This window comes from Salmo trutta, chromosome 8 (genome assembly GCF_901001165.1).
Source record: "Salmo trutta chromosome 8, fSalTru1.1, whole genome shotgun sequence".
Classification (NCBI taxonomy): domain Eukaryota; kingdom Metazoa; phylum Chordata; class Actinopteri; order Salmoniformes; family Salmonidae; genus Salmo; species Salmo trutta.
In genome coordinates this window covers 30,629,488-30,649,855 of record NC_042964.1, presented here as the reverse complement: position 1 = coordinate 30,649,855, position 20,368 = coordinate 30,629,488, and the positions used below count along the sequence as shown (strand labels likewise).

At 47.5% G+C, this 20,368-nt stretch overlaps 1 protein-coding gene across 5 annotated transcripts in view; it reads left to right on the top strand.

The window, feature by feature from the left end:
• Window positions 1–20,368, top strand: part of LOC115198649 (cadherin EGF LAG seven-pass G-type receptor 1) — a 126,932-nt gene that overhangs the window by 88,173 nt on the left and 18,391 nt on the right. For all 5 annotated transcript variants that reach the window (XM_029760759.1, XM_029760757.1, XM_029760760.1 and 2 more), the window contains 11 exons: window positions 5,244–5,401; window positions 6,935–7,098; window positions 7,298–7,423; window positions 16,056–16,222; window positions 16,361–16,546; window positions 16,646–16,759; window positions 16,948–17,122; window positions 17,407–17,548; window positions 18,696–18,816; window positions 19,099–19,282; window positions 20,147–20,248. In XM_029760759.1, coding sequence (XP_029616619.1) covers window positions 5,244–5,401; window positions 6,935–7,098; window positions 7,298–7,423; window positions 16,056–16,222; window positions 16,361–16,546; window positions 16,646–16,759; window positions 16,948–17,122; window positions 17,407–17,548; window positions 18,696–18,816; window positions 19,099–19,282; window positions 20,147–20,248 — 1,639 coding nt within the window. The remainder of the gene's footprint in view (window positions 1–5,243; window positions 5,402–6,934; window positions 7,099–7,297; window positions 7,424–16,055; window positions 16,223–16,360; window positions 16,547–16,645; window positions 16,760–16,947; window positions 17,123–17,406; window positions 17,549–18,695; window positions 18,817–19,098; window positions 19,283–20,146; window positions 20,249–20,368) is intronic.

The window sequence follows — 20,368 nt, the reverse complement described above, 5'->3', positions numbered from 1 at the left end:
ACCGCCTGGTATAGAGGTCCTGGATGGCAGGAAGCTTGGCCCCAGTGATGTCCTGTGCCGTACGCACTACCCTCCGTAGTGCCTTGCGGTCGCAGGCCGAGCAGTTGCCCCTGCGCATGCGTCAATACGTCAGACACATATCGGACCCCTATCCTGGGATTTTAGTGTGTGTGAGTGTGAAGTGAGTTTCGAGCACATCTGCTGCAGACCCTTCACCGTTCGGTGTGGACCCCCATATACAACATCTGGACCTGCATCTGTTCCTCTCCATCTTTCTTTCTCTCCTCTCTCGGTCTATCTCTCTTTTTTCTCTAGATTAGAACATACCATGCAATTACACACTCTAGTGATAAAACACCTGCATTCCCGGCCCTGCATGGCTGAGGACATAGGGGAACACAAAGGTGAGACTGACTACATATCCTCCACTCTGTGTGGTTTTACTAACTACTAGCTTCTGTTGAAGAAAGTCTGGTGTGGTAATACAGTAGCCTTCTGTCACCACCACTCACATTGGCTAACTCAACAAAGTGGTTCAGAAGTGAAGAACCATCACATGCATTTAAAGGGGAAATCTGCATTTGAGATTGGTTACATTTCTCCAGCCTCAACCTTCAGCTATTTACCAAATCAGTGACGGGGTGGCAGCTTTGTTATTGTTTCAACAGCTGATTGCCCCTTTAAGGGTACTAGACAGGAAAGAGGGATGTCTGTGGTTACCATGAGACCCCAGGGGGCACCCAGGTACAGGTCGACACCTGCCAGGTCCCGGGGGAGAATGGCACTGTGCCAGAAACGGAGGTGTGTTCTCATTATAAATTGCATACCTGCATAATGTATATCACCTGCTGCAATACATATATCACCTCTGATTTCACCATACATGTACTGTATATTATAAACCGGGTAGTTATGGTCCTGGATGCTGATTGGCTGAAAGCCGTGGTATAGTAGACATTATGAACTGGGTGGTTTGAGCCCTGAATACTGATTGGCTGAAAGCCGTGGTATATCACGGGTATGACAAAACATAACTTTTTACTGTTCTAATTACATTGGTAACCAGTTCATAATAGCAATAAGGCACCTTGGGGGTTTGTAGTACAGTATATGACCAATTTACCACGGCTAATGGCTGTATCCGCGTTGCGTCGAGCAAAGAACAGCCCTTAGTTGTGGTATATTTGCCATATACCACACCTCCTCGGGCCTTATTGCTTAACTATAAACTGGGTGGTTCGCGTCCTGAATGCTCTTTGGCTGACGGTTATGGAATATCAGACCATATACCACGGGTATGACAAAACATTTATTTTTACTGCTCTTATTATAGCAATGAGGCCCCTCAGGGTCTGTGGTATATGGCCAATATACCTCACGCCCTCATGCCTTACTGCTTAAATATACCACGGAATGCAGTGTTTGTTCTGGATTAAAAAGGGGCTTAGGTGGTGGATGTAGCAAGGGAGCGTGGCAATGGGCGTGGTCGGCCCGTCGCCGAGGCCGAATTTTAGAAGTGCTTTTATTATAAAACATATTTTTTTATAAAAAACATTTTTACACTGTTTGGACTTAGCCGACCCACCGAAGAATTTCAATGCCAGAAAAATCCCTGGTATGATGCAAAATTACTTATTTACTGCTCTAATTATGTTGGTAACCAGTTTATAATAGCAACAAGGCACCTTTGGGGTTTGTGGTATATGGCCAATATACCATGGCTAAGGGCTGTATCCAGGCACTCCGCATTGCGTTGTGCATAAGAACAACCGTTTGCCGTGGTATATTGGCCATATACCACACCTCCTCGGGCCTTATTGCTTAATTATATAACGTCCTGAGTAGGGCTGTGCTGGTCATTACATTTTAACACCCGGTGATTGTCAAGCAAATAACTGCTGGTTTCACAGTAAATTACCCTTTAATTAACACATTTAGCATCTCCTGGCTTCCACGCATAGCCTACAAGCCACTGATGCAGACCTTTGCAACAACTACATTTTAAAAAGTCTAATAAATCCATTTAATATAGCCTACACCTTCACAATAAATCTATGATTTATTTTAGGCATGTCTAAAGAAACATGATATAAGGAAAATGTAGTCTATTTCAGAAGAACAGAATAGCATACTCTGAGTTGTCCTTATGTTAGGTCCTGATCTGGCTATGCCATATGGCTGTGGGCTACACTAATTCATTTAGCAGACAAGATTTGCTTAGAATTCTGTGGCATTCCAGAGTGTGTCCCTTGCCCATTTTATAGATATAGACAGGTGTGTGCCTTTCCAAATCATGTCCAATCAATTGAATTTACCACAGGTGGACTCCAGTGAAGTTGTAGAAACATCTCAAGGATGATCAATGGAAACCGGATGCACCTGAGCTCAGTTATGTATTTGTGTTTCTGTTCTAAAGGTAATTGTAAAGAGGATATTATATTGTACCTGCCCAAACACAGCCCTCCCGGTCCCCCTGGGCATAAACATACACATACACACACCCAACTCTTTTCCAGTCCACTGCCGCTGAGTGTGTGTTGCTGCCAATGCGTAAAGAGAGGCCTGGTGTGCCAAGCCAAGTATAGAGTGGGGTTTCATTGAGTGTGTGTGTGTGCATGTGTGTGTGCGCATGCATGCGTCACTGTTAATGTGCCGCTCTGCGTGCCAATGGAGTGGCTTCACCCCTCGTCTCATTAATCATACAGTGTCACTAGGCTGACACGGAGAGTGTCAGCCTATTCCCTATGTAGTGCACTGCACTACTTTTGACCAGAGCCCTACATTGGTCGAAAGTAGTGTGTTAAATAGGGTGCCATTTGGAACATAACCAGAGTGTGTGAGTGTCTACTTAGGAGGCCAGTACTGTATACCATTGACCCTTCACCCTGAGAGCCATTGATCTGCTGGCCTGGCCTGTCAATGGGGTGCTGGCTACAACATCTACTACAACATCCACTAGACTTCTATGGTCATTCAGCAGACACTTCACCTACACACAGCTATGAGGGTAATGTTCATTATCCACTCTGAGAACTGCTCCTCCTTTCTCTCGTTCACTTACACTCATTCATTTAGCACAGATCTTCCTTGGTGTTGAAACATGGAGGAATGACAGGCGTGTAACTCGGCCTCGTGTTATTTTTCCAGACAACTGTTTCTCATCGAATACCGATCTTTTCTCATGGTTATGTGGCAAGGCGAGGAAGCAATTATTTTCTTGTCTTTGGCAGTAAGTGTGTGCGTGCATGTGTGTGTGTGAGTGTGTGCTTGCTTGCTTGCATTCGTGTGTTCACGTGTATATGTGCACATTTGGCAGTAATGGTGCCACTACTTTCCCTCACTCTGCTCTCTGATAAAGAGATTAGACAGAGAGCCGTGGTGCTTAGCTCTCTATTCAAGCTCTTATAGTAAATCAAACTATTATAGAGTACTAGTGGTGCCTTCAGAGCGTAGCCAGCCAGCTCCCAGTGCAGCTCTTAAATCAGGCCTGGCCAGCCAGAGTTATGACGCTCTACAGGTTGACCCAGTGTGAGTGCAGACCAGGGCATTGTGCGGTACTGAGCTGTACGTGGTACCAAGAGAAGTTGGCTCAACCTCAGGAAACGCCCGCCGCCCGCTCGGCTCGCTACCTCTACTTAAAAGTTCAAAGCTTTCGCACTCTATACTTCCTACCTCTCTCTATCATTCTCTCTCTCATTTTCTATCTCTTGCTCTCTCTCTCTCTCCCTCTATGAGCCAGAGAATATCTTGGGGTTTCAATTGAGGTTACACTGCAAAGAACAGTAACCTAAAATGACTTACATCCTCAGACCAGGCCTGTCCGAATTACCTTTTATTAAGCTTTTGTACTTTGTAAACGGCCAGACACAGTTGGTGGTGTGTTGTCTGAGAGCTATCCCACAATGGTCTGCTCCTGCTGCTGCTGCTGCTGCTGCTGGACCACGCCTGCCTGCCTTTCAACAGCCCATCCTCCCCATTGTCACACTTTCACAGGAAAGGGATCAAATACCCTCACTGCTAGACACACACCGTCCCTGTTAAACCCTGTTTGTGTGCATGTGTTTGTGTGCGTATGTGTGTGTGTGTGCGTGTGTGAGAGGGAGAGAGAGAGAGAAACGGGGACAGATAGAGTGTAACGTAGGGAGAGAGTGTAACGAGGTCAGAAGCGCACTGTTGTTTAGATAGGTCTTTATGTGGAAAATGTGAAAGTGTTTTGAAGGTGGAGAGGCGTGGAGAGCGGTGGAAAGGGGTGGGGCTAAAGGAGTGGTAGTGATAGTGCTGCTAAAGGATATTGTGTCCTGGCAACTGTGCCACCCTGGGACTGCTCTGACCCAAAACGGAGCTCGCTCTCTGTTTCTCTGTCTCGCTTACAACTTTCTCTTGTTTTTCTCTCATTTTTTTCTCTTTCCACTTCTTTCTAACTATAGTCTCCCTCTCTATTTCTGTATTTCTTTCCTCCCACAGTCTGTCTGCCCTACCATACACTGTGTTATTACTTTAATGTTATTTGTCAGTGATAAACACTCTGCCGGCCCCTCTATCTCTTTTTCTTCCTCTCGCATTCTCCCCTTCTGATTCTCTTCCTCTCTTTTCGCCCAATCTTTAAGCACCCAGGATTAAAACCCTTCCTATCTTCTGTAAACTCTGTGGTCATCTGCATTGTGATCTCTAGTTAGTTATTGTAGGGGCAAGTTCTTTACTGTTCATCTGAGTTGGGATCTGTACGGGAGTTATTGTACGGGTAGACTATGTACCTCTTTACTGTTTTCCAGGGAGACAGAGAGACAGATAATCAACTAATCTGTGGTCTCAGGCCAGGCTGTGGAGTAAATACACTGTGAGACAATACTGGTCTTTCCACACAAGCCCACTGCTTGCCTATTGTTAGAGGAAATATATTGCTGCAAATGAATGTTCAGCCTGAGCTTTGACACTGCGATTAAAACCAAGTTTAATCAGATTTTCGAAACTGATCTTAATTTCTCTCAGATCAACATTCATTGGACAGAGCCCTTGAGCAGGATAATTGCTCTCATCAGTGTCCGTTATGACCAAATTAACCTAATAGCTTTTTAGTGTTTAAGTTTCATGCAATCTTTAGAATGCAAACTATTTTCAAACAGTAAAGAATGAGTAAGAAAATATTTTCAAAGGAGGGCAACTTCTTCATTCCTCCATTATTGATGTTAGTTGTTTTTACCATTCCTGTAATAATCATCAGACCTACGACCTCTGTGTTCCAGCCCAACATTGGTCGACTGGGGATCCCCCATGGACCCTCAGGTGAGAAGGTGGCTGTGGTTGCTGTGGACGACTGTGACATTGCCATGGCAGTTCGTTTTGGCAACCAGATCGGCAATTACTCCTGTGCTGCCCAGGGAACCCAAACAGGACAGAAAAAGTGAGTGTCTCTCTGTGTTTTTCGTTCACTCGCTCGCTCACTCCTCTCTCTCTCTCTTTCTCTCTCTTTCTTCTCTCTCCCTCTCTTCTCTCTCTCTGTCTCCCTCTCTCCCTCCCCCTCTGTCTTCAGGTTCATTCCACTACCTTCATTGAGACTAATATGTGTTAGGCTAATAGGAGTCAGTGTTGTAAGTGCAGGACTGATGTTCAGTCACCTTCATTACACCACATTACCTTGCCTTTCTCTCTCTTAATCTCTCAGGATTGACATGCTCTCAATTGTCAGACGAATTATCTCAGACGTAGCCTCTTACACAGCCTAACATGGCTTAACCTTTACTTCGTCTTTCAGACGTTTACTACTGCAACTAATTGTTTCTGTATCTGAACCCAAGATCCTTTTCAAATTAGGGACGTTAGGCAAGGCAGCGAGCTAGAACACATTCAGGAAAAGAAGAAAAACACATCAAAGGAACGGGGTAATGAGGCTGCGTTCTTTTAGAACATGTCGCTCCACTATGATAGGCTCGGAGCTGTTCTACAGTAAATTACGTGGCTCCGTTTGACTCCGAGGCCGACACCCAGGCTTTTAGGTTAGGTCTTTAACGGAGGAGTGAAAGTTACGACGCACGCACATACTATCTATCTGTTTACCTATTTGTCGCTCAGACCTCACCCTAGCTGCTTCTCCTGAAGTGAGAGGCAACAATCGCTACAAAGGACCGGCCCAAAATAGCATACATTGTGTGACACTCGTTCAACACATACATTGTGTGACACTCGTTCAACACATACATTGTGTGACACTCGTTCAACACATACTTTGTGTGACACTCGTTCAACACATACTTTGTGTGACACTCGTTCAACACGTACCTTGTGGGACACCACACGAGTTAACGTGGCATTTTTAGACCATATGACATTGGCCTTTTGCCGTATTCAAATTGATCATATGTTTTATGTTATGCGTTGGTGTTGCGTCACGATAATTCACGTTAAACCCTGGGCGTTGGATGTTTTTTAAGTTTAGAGGCTTGTGTGTAAACCAAGTGGCTTCTTTAGCCAGCGTCCTTGCTGCCTGCTAAGTCTTCTGGGCTGTTGGTGGTGTTACAGGATGAGGAATGAATCAAGCTAGCTAGCTGGGTTACAGTGGCTTTGTCCTTTCAGTCAACAAGGCCTGTGACAAATAACCTTTTGCAGGGTAACCATACTACTCACACCATCAGTACCCTGTAGTCCCCTTTAGAAAACTTAAGAACCTTTGAGGAAAACTTTGGTGTCTGTCACAGGCACTCTGTTGTGGAACGTTGGTCCTGTCATTGCATTCATTTGAAAGAAAGGGAGTTCAATATAGTGTGTGACTTTCGTTTTCACCTAAGTCCATTACCCATCAGTTGGCACTTTGTTGGTGCATCTTTAGCTCCTAATCCATTGGGGGCTGGGGCGCCATTTTGGATCCAGAACCATTAGAGGAACTCTAAGTGCCATTTTGTCTCCATTCTGACCCAGTTTCCTGTACTCTCCCCTGCAGATCATTGGACCTGACAGGACCGCTGTTGCTGGGTGGTGTTCCCAACCTGCCCGAGGACTTCCCTGTGAGGAACAGAGACTTTGTGGGCTGCATGAGGAACCTGAGCATCGACAGCAAACCCACCGACATGGCCAGCTTCATCGCTAACAACGGAACCACTGCAGGTAACAACCTTTGTTGGTTCACTCGTTGTTCGTCGTTTGTTTGTCCGTCCGTCCGTCCATCCAACCATTCATTAATTGATTAATTCACCAGGCTATTAATTAATTAATTAATAGAAACATATATTTTTGTACTCTTTACTCAGGTTAGCTGTGTTGTTTGTTTACTGCTACTGATTGACATCTATCATGACCCATGTAGGTTGTCCTGCCAAGATGAACTTCTGTATTAAGGATTTGTGTCAGAACGGAGGAGTGTGTGTCAACAAGTGGAACACCTACAGCTGTGACTGTCCTCTGGGCTACGGGGGCAAGAACTGCGAACAAGGTGAGGGTGTGTGTGTGTGTGTGTGTGTAGCCGATGTGAAATGGCTAGCTAGTTAGCGGTGCACGATAGTAGTGTTCAATCGGTGACGTCAGTTGCTCTGAGACCTAGAAGTAGTTGTTCCCCTTGCTGCGCCACGGCTTTTGTGGAGCGATCGGCAACATCGCTTTGTTGAGTGGCTGTTGTCAATGTGTTCAGAGGGTCCCTGGTTCAAGCCCAGGTTGGGGCAAGGAGAGGGACGGAAGCAATTCTGTTACGTGTGTGTGTGTGTGTGTGTGTTTCAAGATGGCATAAGGACTGCAGCTGTGCGTGTTACAGTGAAGGTCCCTCATATTGAATATCTGGGTCAACATCTGTATGCGTCAGTGTGAGCAGGACTTGTTTGTGTTACAGTTGATTGCATGAGGAAGGACACTGGAGTTAATGTGGCTTAGCTTCCTGTGAAGGAAGTGTCTTTTCAGATAGCGATCAAGAAGGGTGTGTGTGTGTGTGTGTGTGTGTGTGTGTGTGTGTGTGTGTGTGTGTGTGTGTGTGTGTGTGTGTGTGTGTGTGTGTGTGTGTGTGTGTGTGTGTGTGTGTGAAGGAAGTGTATCTGCGGATAGAGATCCAGCAGGAACCTGAGGTGACTGGTCATTACTGACTCATACACGTGCTATGCAGAAGCTAGATGTTAGTATAATAGTGAAACTTAGAACATAGCCCAAAGAGCTGTTGTCTATTTCACTAATGAGACAAAGACCAACTCTGACTCACATATCAGTTCCAGGATCAAGGGACGGGGACACACACGCGGACCCTGTGGTTGCCCCTCTGTTGTTGAGCCAGAGTGTTTACATGGAACAGACCACGGAGCTCCTGTAGTATGGATATACAGTACCAATCATAGCAGTCCTATATACTCCCGTGCTGATGGACAGGTGTGGGTGTGTGATAGACAGATGTGTGGTTACACTGTTACAGCTTGCCCTGTTTTGATCCTGACTGTTCTGTTGCTCGTATCCCCCACTAGGGATGGGTGGGGTGAGGTGAGGTGTGGTGGGGTGTGGTGTGGTGGGGTGTGGTGTGTGTGTGTGTGTCTAACAGGCCTAATGATAGCGCTGTATGCTTGTATGACAGTGATTTACTGGTTTTGTGGTCCGGAGCGGGGTACTGAAATGGTGTGTGTTCCTCTGAAAGGGTTAAACTAAGTGACTCACTCTGTGCCTGTCCTGTCTCGCACACAGAGACATCTAAAGTCATCAAGGGAAGCTGTAGTGTGTGCGTGTGTGTGTGTGTGTGCGCGTGTGTGTGTGTGTGTGTGTGCAACGGTGTGCGACTGTGTGTGTGTGCCTGTGTGTCAGCGTTATGTCCAAAGCAATTTCTTTATTTGGGAAACTATCCAAGGCCAGGGCAATAGAACCAGAACACTTGCCAAAAATATTGTTATTTTTACCTGAGTGAAATGAATGCTACTACATTACTATGAGTAATATTCCTACTGAGTTATAAAACAGTAAGAGGGTGGCTTTGATTTACCCTCTTGGCCCTGCTTCCAAACAATTATAAAACACACACACATTGATATTTGACAAAATATCTCCACCTAGTCTGGGTTGGATGAGGTAGCTGTGTAGTGATGCCAGGCAGCAGATCGAGTATCTGTAGATGGACTTAGGAACAGAAGTAACACGGAGGGTTTGGCTTCTTCACTACTTGTTGACAAGCTGTGTAGGAAGTAGAAACCATAGACGTTATATCAGCACAGGAACCATACAGTGAGGGAAAAAAGTATTGGATCCCCTGCTGATTTTGTACGTTTGCCCACTGACAAAGAAATGATCAGTCTATAATTTTAATTGTAGGTTTATTTGAACAGTGAGAGACAGAATAACAACAAAAAAATCCAGAAAAACGCATGTCAAAAATGTTATAAAATGATTAGCATTTTAATGAGGGAAATAAGTATTTGACCCCTCTGCAAAACATGACTTAGTACTTGGTGGCAAAACCCTTGTTGGCAATCACAGAGGTCAGACGATTCTTGTAGTTGGCCACCAGGTTTGCACACATCTCAGGAGGGATTTTGTCCCACTCCTCTTTGCAGATCTTCTCCAAGTCATTAAGGTTTCGAGGCTGACGTTTGGCAACTCGAACCTTCAGCTCCCTCCACAGATTTTCTACGGGATTAAGGTCTGGAGACTGGCTAGGCCACTCCAGGACCTTAATGTGCTTCTTCTTGAGCCACTCCTTTATTGCCTTGGCCATGTGTTTTGGGTCATTGTCATGCTGGAATACCCATTCACGACCCATTTTCAATGCCCTGGCTGAGGGAAGGAGGTTCTCACCCAAGATTTGACGGTACATGGCCCCATCCATCGTCCCTTTGATGCGGTGAAGTTGTCCTGTCCTCTTAGCAGAAAAACACCCCCAAAGCATAATGTTTCCACCTCCATGTTTGACGGTGGGGATGATGTTCTTGGGGTCATAGGCAGCATTCCTCCTCCTCCAAACACGGCGAGTTGAGTTGATGCCAAAGAGCTCCATTTTGGTCTCATCTGACCACAACACTTTCACCCAGTTGTCCTCTGAATCATTCAGATGTTCTTTGGCAAACTTCAGACGGGCATATACATGTGCTTTCTTGAGCAGGGGGACCTTGCGGGCGCTGCAGGATTTCAGTCCTTCACGGCGTAATGTGTTACCAATTGTTTTCTTGATGACTATGGTCCCAGCTGCCTTGAGATCATTGACAAGATCCTCCCGTGTAGTTCTGGGCTGATTTCTCACCGTTCTCATGATCATTGCAACTCCACGAGGTGAGATCTTGCATGGAGCCCCAGGCCGAGGGAGATTGATAGTTCTTTTGTGTTTCTTCCATTTGCGAATAATCGCACCAACTGTTGTCACCTTCTAACCAAGTGTAACGCCCTGGCCATAGAGAGGGGTTTTTTGTTCTTTATTTTGGTTAGGCCAGGGTGTTACATTGGGTGGGCGTTCTATGTTCTTTTTCTATGTTTTTGTATTTCTTTGTTTTGGGCCGTGTGGCTCCCAATCAGGCACAGCTGAAGTTCGTTGTTGTTGATTGGGAGTCACACATAAGTGCATGTTTTTCCGTTGGGGTTTTGTGGGAAATTGTTTCTGTCATTGTGTTTGGCTGTTTGGCTGTCAGTTTCTTGTTTTGTTTGTATAGTGTTCTTTCTTAATTAAATATAATGAACACTAACTCCGCTGCGTTTTGGTCCACTCTCTCTCACGGCAGTCGTTACAGAATTACCCACCACAAAAGGACCAAGCAGCGGAGGAAGGAGCAGCACCAGGAGAGCAGCATGATGGACTCATGGACGTGGGAACAAATCCTGGACGGAGAGGGACCATGGACTCAGGCTGGGGAGTATCGCCTCCCGCAGTGGGAGATCGAAGCGGCGAGAGCGGAGAGGCGATGGTATGAGGAGAGAGAGCGCAACAGGCACGAGAGGCAGCCCCCCAAATTTTTTTTGGGGGGGCACACGGGACAGTCGGCGGTGCCGAGGTCGGAACCAGAGCCAGTCGGGTTGACATTGGAGGTGAGCGAAGGGTGGAAAGCAGAGACAGTGAAGGAGTTGCCCTACGGAGCGTGTCAGTGAATTGATGTCACCTGAGTCAGTTCTCCATACTCGTCCTGAGGTGCGTGCTGGCCGTCTGTTGAAGACTGTGCCTGCGCCCAGAAACAGGCCTCATGCATGTCTTCCCAGCCCTGCACGTCCTGTGCCTACGCCCAGAAACAGGCCTCCTGCATGTCTTCCCAACCCTGCACGTCCTATGCCTACGCCCAGAACCAGGCCTCCTGCAAGTCTTCCCATCCTGGTCAGTCCTGTGCCTCCTCCTAGGACCAGGCCACCAGTGGGTCTCCCCATCTTGGTCTGTCCTGTGCCTGCTCCACGGACCAGGCCTCCAGTGGGTCTCCCCATCCTGGTCTGTCCTGTGCCTGCTCCACGGACCAGGCCTCCAGTGGGTCTCCCCATCCTGGTTAAGCCTGTGCCTCCTCCTCGGACCAGGCCTCCAGTGGGTCTCCCCATCCTGGTCTGTCCTGTTCCGTCCGCCAGTCAGGAGCCGCCAGAGCCGCCCGCCAGTCAGGAGCCGCCAGAGCCGCCCGCCAGTCAGGAGCCGCCAGAGCCGCCCGCCAGTCAGGAGCTGCCAGAGCCGCCCGCCAGTCAGGAGCAGCCAGAGCGGCCCGTCTGTCCGGAGCTGCCAGAGCAGCCCGCCTGTCCGGAGCTGCCAGAGAGGCCCGCCTGTTCGGAGCTGCCAGAGTGCCCCGCCTGTTCGGAGCTGCCAGAGCGGCCCGCCTGTTCGGAGCTGCCAGAGCGGCCCGCCTGTTCGGAGCTGCCAGAGTGGCCCGCCTGTTCGGAGCTGCCAGAGTGGCCCGCCTGTTCGGAGCTCCCAGAGTGGCCCGCCGGTTCGGAGCTGCCAGAGTGGCCCGCCTGTTCGGAGCTGCCAGAGTGGCCCGCCTGTTCGGAGCTGCCAGAGTGGCCCGCCTGTTCGGAGCTGCCAGAGTGGCCCGCCAGTTCGGATCTGCCAGAGTGGCCCGCCGTTCCGGATCTGCCAGAGTGGCCCGCCTGTCCGGATCTGCCAGAGTGGCCCGCCTGTCCGGATCTGCCAGAGTGGCCCGCCGTGCCGGATCTGCCAGAGTGGCCCGCCGTGCCGGATCTGCCGGAGTGGCCCGCCGTGCAGGATCTGCCAGAATGGCCCGCCTGTCCGGATCTGCCAGAGTGGCCCGCCTGTCCGGATCTGCCATCACTGCCCGCCAGCCGGGCTCAGCAAGGGACACCCGCCAGCCGGGCGTAGCCATCGCCGCCCGCCAGCCGGGCGCAACAAAGGTCGCCCGCCAGCCGGGCGAAGTCAGGGTCGCCCACCAGACCTTCGGCGCGGCCAGGTGCGCCACCTAAGAGGGCGACGCCAAGGGTGGGGCAAAGGCCACATCCCGCACCTGAGCCGCCGCCGTAGGAAGGCCCACCCAGACCCTCCCCTTCAGTGTCAGGTTTTGCGGCCGGGGTCCGCACCTTGGGGGGGGGGTACTGTAACGCCCTGGCCATAGAGAGGGGTTTTTTGTTCTTTATTTTGGTTAGGCCAGGGTGTTACATTGGGTGGGCGTTCTATGTTCTTTTTCTATGTTTTTGTATTTCTTTGTTTTGGGCCGTGTGTGGCTCCCAATCAGGCACAGCTGAAGTTCGTTGTTGTTGATTGGGAGTAACACATAAGTGCATGTTTTTCCGTTGGGGTTTTGTGGGAAATTGTTTCTGTCATTGTGTTTCACCTGACAGGACTGTTTGGCTGTCAGTTTCTTGTTTTGTTTGTATAGTGTTCTTTCTTAATTAAATATGATGAACACTAACTCCGCTGTGTTTTGGTCCACTCTCTCTCACGGCAGTCGTTACACCAAGCTGCTTGGCGATGGTCTTGTAGCCCATTCCAGCCTTGTGTAGGTCTACAATCTTGTCCCTGACATCCTTGGAGAGCTCTTTGGTCTTGGCCATGGTGGAGAGTTTGGAATCTGATTGATTGATTGCTTCTGTGGACAGGTGTCTTTTATACAGGTAACAAGCTGAGATTAGGAGCACTCCCTTTAAGAGTGTGCTCCTAATCTCAGCTCGTTACCTGTATAAAAGACACCTGGGAGCCAGAAATCTTTCTGATTGAGAGGTGGTCAAATACTTATTTCCCTCATTAAAATTCAAATCAATTTATAACATTTTTGACATGCGTTTTTCTGGATTCTTTGATTGTTATTCTGTCTCTCACTGTTCAAATAAACCTACCATTAAAATGATAGACTGATCATTTCTTTGTCAGTGGGCAAATGTACAAAATCAGCAGGGTATCAAATACTTTTTTCCCTCACTGTAGACATCATATCACTTTTAGAGCGGCAAGGGACACCATAGACATATCAGTTGTACTGTAGAGGCGCAGTAAGAGAAATATGACGAGACAGTCGATAATTCAGGATTTCCCAGACACATTCTGTGGGTTTGGACATAAACTCAGCCAAAAAAGAAACGTCCCTTTTTCAGGACCCTGTCTTTCAAAGATCATTTGTAAAAATCCAAATAACTTCACAGATCTTCATTGTAAAGGGTTTAAACACTGTTTCCCATGCTTGTTCAATGAACCATAAACAATTAATGAACATGCACCTGTGGAACGGTCATTAAGACACTAACAGCTTACAGACAGTAGGCAATTAAGGTCCCCGTTATGAAAACTTAGGACACTAAAGAGGCCTTTCTACTGACTCTGAAAAACACCAAAAGAAAGATTTCCAGGGTCCCTGCTCATCTGTGTGAACGTGCTTTAGGCATGCTGCAAGGAGGCATGAGGACTGCAGATGTGGCCAGGGAAATAATTGTCCGTACTGTGAGACACCTAAGACAGCACTACAGGGAGACAGGACGGACAGCTGATCGTCCTCGCAGTGGCAGACCACGTGTAACAACACCTGCACAGGATCGGTACATCACACCTGCGGGACAGGTACAGGATGGCAACAACAACTGCCCGAGTTACACCAGGAACGCACAATCCCTCCATCAGTGCTCAGACTGTCCGCAATATGCTAAGAGAGGCTGGACTGAGTGCTTGTAGGCCTGTTGTAAGGCAGGTCCTCACCAGACATCACCGGCAACAGCGTCGCCTATGGGCACAAACCCACATTCGCTGGACCAGATAGGACTGGCAAAAAGTGCTCTTCGCTGATGAGTCGCGGTTTTGTCTCACCAGAGGTGATGGTCGGATTCGTGTTTATCGTCAAAGAAATGAGCGTTACACCGAGGCCCGTACTCTGAATCGGGATCGATTTGGAGGTGGAGGGTCCGTCATGGTCTGGGGTGGTGTGTCACAGCATCATCGGACTGAGCTTGTTGTCATTGCAGGAAATCTCAATGCTGTGCGTTACAGGGAAGACATCTTCTTCCCTAACGTTGTACCCTTCCTGCAGGCTCATCCTGACATGACCCTCCAGCATGACAATGCCACCAGCCATACTGCTCGTTCTGTGCGTGATTTCCTGAAAGACAGGAATGTCAGTGTTCTGCCATGGTCAGTGAAGAGCCCAGATCTCAATCCCATTGAGCACGTCTGGGCCCTGTTGGATCGGATGGTGAGGGCTAGAGCCATTCGATTTTGACCCCCCCCCCCTTTGTTCAGGGACATTATTCAATTTCTGTTAGTCACATGTCTATGGAACTTGTTCAGTTTATGTCTCAGTTGTTGAATCTTATGTTCATACAAATATTTACACACTTTAAGTTTGCTGAAAATAAACGCAGTTGATAGTGAGAGGACGTTTATTTTTTTTCCTGAGTTTATGTTGTTGTTTAGTTGCACATCAACAGCTGACCTGTGAGTGTGTTTAGGTTGGTGTGAAGGTTTCGTGTGAGCTTCTGGCTTTCCTCTGCTCTCCACTCTCTTATGAACTGTATCTCGAAGGAATCCAACTCCGGACTATCTTTGATGTTGTTCTTTATGCATCATGTACATCTTTTGACTCTTTCCAGCCACTGCGAATGAGCAATGTATCGTGTGGGGAAAAAAGTTGGAGAGACACAGAGAGAGCGACGGTTCAGGAGCTGGTCCCCATGCATCTTCTGAGTGTGTGTGTGTGTGTGTGTGTGTGTGTGTGTGTGTGTGTGTGTGTGTGTGTGTGTGTGTGTGTGTGTGTGTGTGTGTGTGTGTGTGTGTGTGTGTGTATGTGTGTGTGTGTGTGTGTGTGTGTGTGTACTCTGTGCGTCAGTAAATATATGTGCCCTGCGGAGAAGAGGGAGATCGAGAGAGCTTAGCGCTTCAGTTGTCTCATAGGGAACAACCTAGTGCTATGCTGACAGACATGCAACTGTTATACTGACTGACTGAATGGCTGACTGACTGACTACAACGTGTCTGTTTGGCTGCAGGGCTAGTGGGTGCTCTGGAGTGTGATGTGTTATACTGTGGGCATGTTTGTCAAAGAAGGATTAGTGTCCTGTATGATACAAGGTTTTTGACAGTAATGATGTCTTATAGCTGAATTAGACATGCTGGGGTGGATTAGCTAATTATTCTCCCTGGAAGAATACAAAAATACAAGATTCAATCTGTAAATCTGACATACTAAGCATTAATGATGGGGGGAAAAAATGAATACAGTTACATATCGAGATATTGTTTTTGGATGATATTGTATCGATACTTTGACTCCAGGTATCGATGTGTAAAAATACAAATGTTTTTGTTTTGTTTGCTGGCTAGCGCTAGTCGCTAGTCGCCAAAACTCTGGTATTTTTCATCCTATAGCTTGTTCTCAATCTTCTTTTTAAACAGTGAGCCAACATGCTTTCAGCACTTTTATTTCCATGACTAATCAAAACCAATTTTCTCATGTTCTCTTGTGTCTCTCTGTAGCAGACATATAGTGAGCAATATATTTGGAACTTTATATCGCAATACAATCGCAGTATCGAATCGCAATACATATAGAAATTGAGAATCACCTAAGTATCACGATAATATAATATCTTATTGTGAGGTCCCTGGCAATTCCCAGCCCTACTTCGCATGTGATGTGTATAACACGGGATTTGCCTTAATAGCAGTGATTATTGAACATATTATGTGATTCTGATTTTGTATTATTCTCCTCCTCTAGTGATGCCGTCCCCGCAGCACTTTGACGGCCAGGCCCTGGTGTCGTGGAGTGACCTCGACATCACCATCGCTGTGCCCTGGTACATGGGCCTGATGTTCCGGACGAGGCAAGGCACTGGCACACTGATGCGGGCTAACGCTGGAGACTCCTCTACTGTCAGTTTACTGGTGAGTAATTGTACACGCACAATAACAACAACAGAGCAAGAAGGTAAGTTGTGTTGTATGGTTGATTGAAGTTCAGTAGACTGCCTATGTGTAGTAATTGTCTTTCTCTCTCTCTGTCTCACCCCACCCTCCCCTCAGATAAGTGATCAGTACGTGAGGTTTGAGGTGTTTCTGGGATCTGAGCGGGTAGCGGTGCTGGGCTTCCCTCAAGTCAGGGTGAACGATGGGGAGTGGCACCATGTCCTTGTGGAGCTGAAGAGCGTCAAAGACGGCAAGGACATGAAATACATGGCCTTGGTGTCACTGGACTACGGACTGTACGAGGTACTGAGACATACACATACACACCGAGACACAGATACAAACACACGCATACGTACACACAGCAAATCGTATACTCTGTGTGTGTCTGTGTGTCTCCAGAGGTCTGTGGAGATAGGTAATGAGCTGCCAGGTCTGAGGCTGAGGGCTCTGTATCTGGGAGGATTACCAGGAGTGGGGAACCACGTCCACGATGGCTTCACCGGATGCATACAGGTCCGTTTTAACAGTAACCATGGTCTGGATTACATTATTCTTCACAACATAAAGTACTGTAGCCCACTGTATGTATATACCTACCTGTCTTAGCTAATACCTAGGGGCTGTGGGCAGAGCGTGTGATGAGAGTGTGTACCTGCGATTCTCTGGGACCTAATGGAGAGGGCATGTTTTCTTTCCCACAGGGTGTGCGTATGGGTGAGACGTCCACCAACGTGGTCAACGTGAACATGCTGCAGGGCTTTAAGATTCATGTAGAGGACGGCTGTGACCTGGCTGACCCCTGTGACTCTAACATCTGCCCTGAGAACAGCCACTGCAGCGACGACTGGAGCACACACACCTGCATCTGCGACCCAGGTAACACACACTCATACGCTCGTACGGGTGCACACACACACACACTGTAGTAGACACACACACACCTGCGTATGCGACCCGGGTTACACACATGCTGTCAGCACACACGGTGTACACACACACACCTGTGTCTGCATCTCGTCACACCGTTCACTTGTTCTGAAAAAGGTTCACCATAGGAATGTTGTTTTGTAGTCTCCAGCTGTGTATAATTCTGCCATGTTGTTGAAGACCTGCTGAACAGATGTCTCTCTCTTCTCTCTGTGACCTGTGTCCTTTCCCAGGGTACTTTGGGAGGGAGTGCGTTGACGCATGTCACCTCAACCCCTGCGAGCACGTTTCCACCTGCGTCCGCAAGCCTAGCTCCTCCCATGGCTACACCTGCGAGTGTGGACAGAACTACTACGGACAGTACTGCGAAAACAAGTAAGACCTGGCCGCTTTGTGCAAGTGCCTGTGTAAGTGTGTGCACGTGTGGGTATGTGTGTGTCCTGGTTTGTCTCCACAGTGCAGGGGAAACACACATTCACATGCCTCCAATATCAACGCAACATCTGATTGTTTTCATGTTATCCTAATCAACCTCTGCTCCCTTACCTTCCTCTCTGTCTTTCACAAATATGCGCCTCACCATTCATCTGCCTGGCAACCGGCTCTACTTTTACTGGCCTTAACTCAAAACAGTCCTTCTCCAGCACCTGATGTAAGCCTGCTGCTAATGAACCCCAGATGTGGCTGTTCCCAGACCTATGATCTGAGCTCTCTGGGGGATTTTTATTATTCCAAAACTGATCCCAGATCTGCCTTTGATCAGAGCAGGAATCTGGCGTGAGTGTCAGAGGCAGGAGCCAGAGGGTTAGATGAAACCACTGTGTGTTGTTCTAGACATTTACTGGGTCTTGTAACAAGTGTGTGTGTGTGGTGTGTATGGTTTAAATGCAAACGGGGTCTGTAGCGGGCGTGTGTGTGAGTGTATGTGTGTTTTTGGCCATATATAACGGTAAGCCAAGCCTCAGGCCAGCTTTAGCTATATTAGGTTCTGGCCATAACTGGCTCCTGTAGGACTGTAGTTATGTAACAGTGGCTAGCAACGTACTCCTGACTATTCCTCTGGGTGGTAGATTGCATGTCAATTCTTTACCCACTGACCTTTGACCCATATGTCACACATCATTTCCTGTCTAAGGCAGGCTGTGGGACCACCTCATGCTTCAGTGCTCCTCCATAGGTGTTTGGTCTCCACCTGCACTGATACTCTGCAACTGACTACCCTGCCCCTATCTTAACCCCCTATCTTACCCGTCCATCAGCTCAGAGACATGAAAGTGTTTTAGAAAGAGTGTTTGACTCACTCACTGTGTTGTGTCTCTCTTCCAAGGGATAGAACATTTATGCTAGATTCATGATGCAGTTGAATGCATTTTTGTCGTTAAGTGATATTGTTATATAGCAGGTATGTGATGTGAGGATAAATGCAGTCTCCTTTTTTATCTTAATTTTTTTTCTGCCATTTTATTTCCATTCATTATGTGCTGAACTCAACTAAATGCGTTGTTATCGTGTGATGGGTCAGGGTTGAGAAGCCGTGTCCTCGGGGCTGGTGGGGGAACCCCATGTGTGGCCCTTGCAACTGTGACATCAGCAAAGGATTCAACCCTGACTGTAACAAGACCAGTGGAGAGTGTCGGTGCAAGGTAAGAAGCTAATCACAGGTACTCTTCTCACAGGCTAATGCAGCGTTTCTCATATGTTTTTTTGGACCCTCCGTATGCCTTTTGAATTTTCTGTGGCTGAAGATGAATCAAACTATGTTTCCTCTTGAAGCCCCCCAATTGTAAACTATGACAAACCTAGTAGGAATTGGCCACAACTCACCAATAGGTCCCAAATCAACCAACCATTCTTAAACAATGGGCTGGTAGATAATACTGCGTGTTGTAGGCTTAGTAAACTAACCGTATCTTCTCTCTCCCCAGGATAACTACTACCGGCCCAAGGATGAGGACACCTGTTACCCCTGTGAGTGCTTCCCTCTAGGGGCCCACTCCCGTACTTGTGACACACACACCGGACAGTGTCCCTGTAAGGCCGGGGTCATTGGACAACAGTGTAACCGCTGTGACAACCCTTTCGCTGAGGTCACCGCCACCGGTTGCGAAGGTATGTGGAAGGAAATGGTGCACATGCAAATGTTTTGTTACTCTTAAATGTGACCTTGAGACTCTTTTTGAAGACTTTGAAAATGCAGCCTTTCCTCTGTCCTTCCTTCCTTGATGCAATCATTGATCTCACTCGAATTTGGATTCATGAAAGCAAGGATTCCTCTTATCCAGACATGTCAGATCAGTTATAACGCCAAGGACAGGAGGAAGGACAGATTCATCTTCAGAGGATTTGAACAGAACCTCTTCCTCCCTACAGTCTGGTTCAAGGCCTTCCCTCTTTAAGATCCCACTCTAGCTTCAATAAAGAACCACAGTCCCCATACCATATCTGTCACCTAAGTGCTTCAACCCAACCTTGTGGTTTACTGTACAAAAGGCCTTCAAAGAGTTACAATCATGGTCACTTCTTAGGATATAAGCACTTGGGTGTGTACACAATACAGCACATGATCAGGCTGCATTACTTAGAAAGCCATAACAACACGCATACAAGCCTTAACCTGGTTTTGTTTAGGATTAGGCTACTAAATTAGAAATCAGGTGAATAATTTATTAACATTGTGTAACCACTCTGTAGGATTATTGATATAATTGCTGGCCTGTTTGGCTGTTTTGAAAGACTCGTAAGAGTCGTTAGCAGTCGTGTTTCTTGGGCGTGTTAGATATGTGAAATACAGCCCAAGGCAGCCCTTGACGCACAAGGCAGAAGTTGTTCCTAACCATCTAGGATCAGATTACACAAGCCTCACTGCCAACCAGAACCATTAGGGGATCTCAACACATCTGACCCTGTGTCAGTGGTTAGGGATTATAGGGACCACTTCAAACCATGTGCCATCTGTCCCCTCTCATCTCTCAGTGGTGTACGAGGGCTGTCCCAAGGCCTTCGACCAAGGGATCTGGTGGCCTAAGACCAAGTTTGGCCGTCCTGCAGCCATGAACTGTCCCAAAGGATCTATCGGTGAGTTCCTCTGCACGCAACACAGCTCTTATGATAGCAGGTACAGTCACAATAATACAAAGCCCAATCCATATGGATATCAAATGCTTTAACGGATTTTATTCATAATAAAGATTGTAT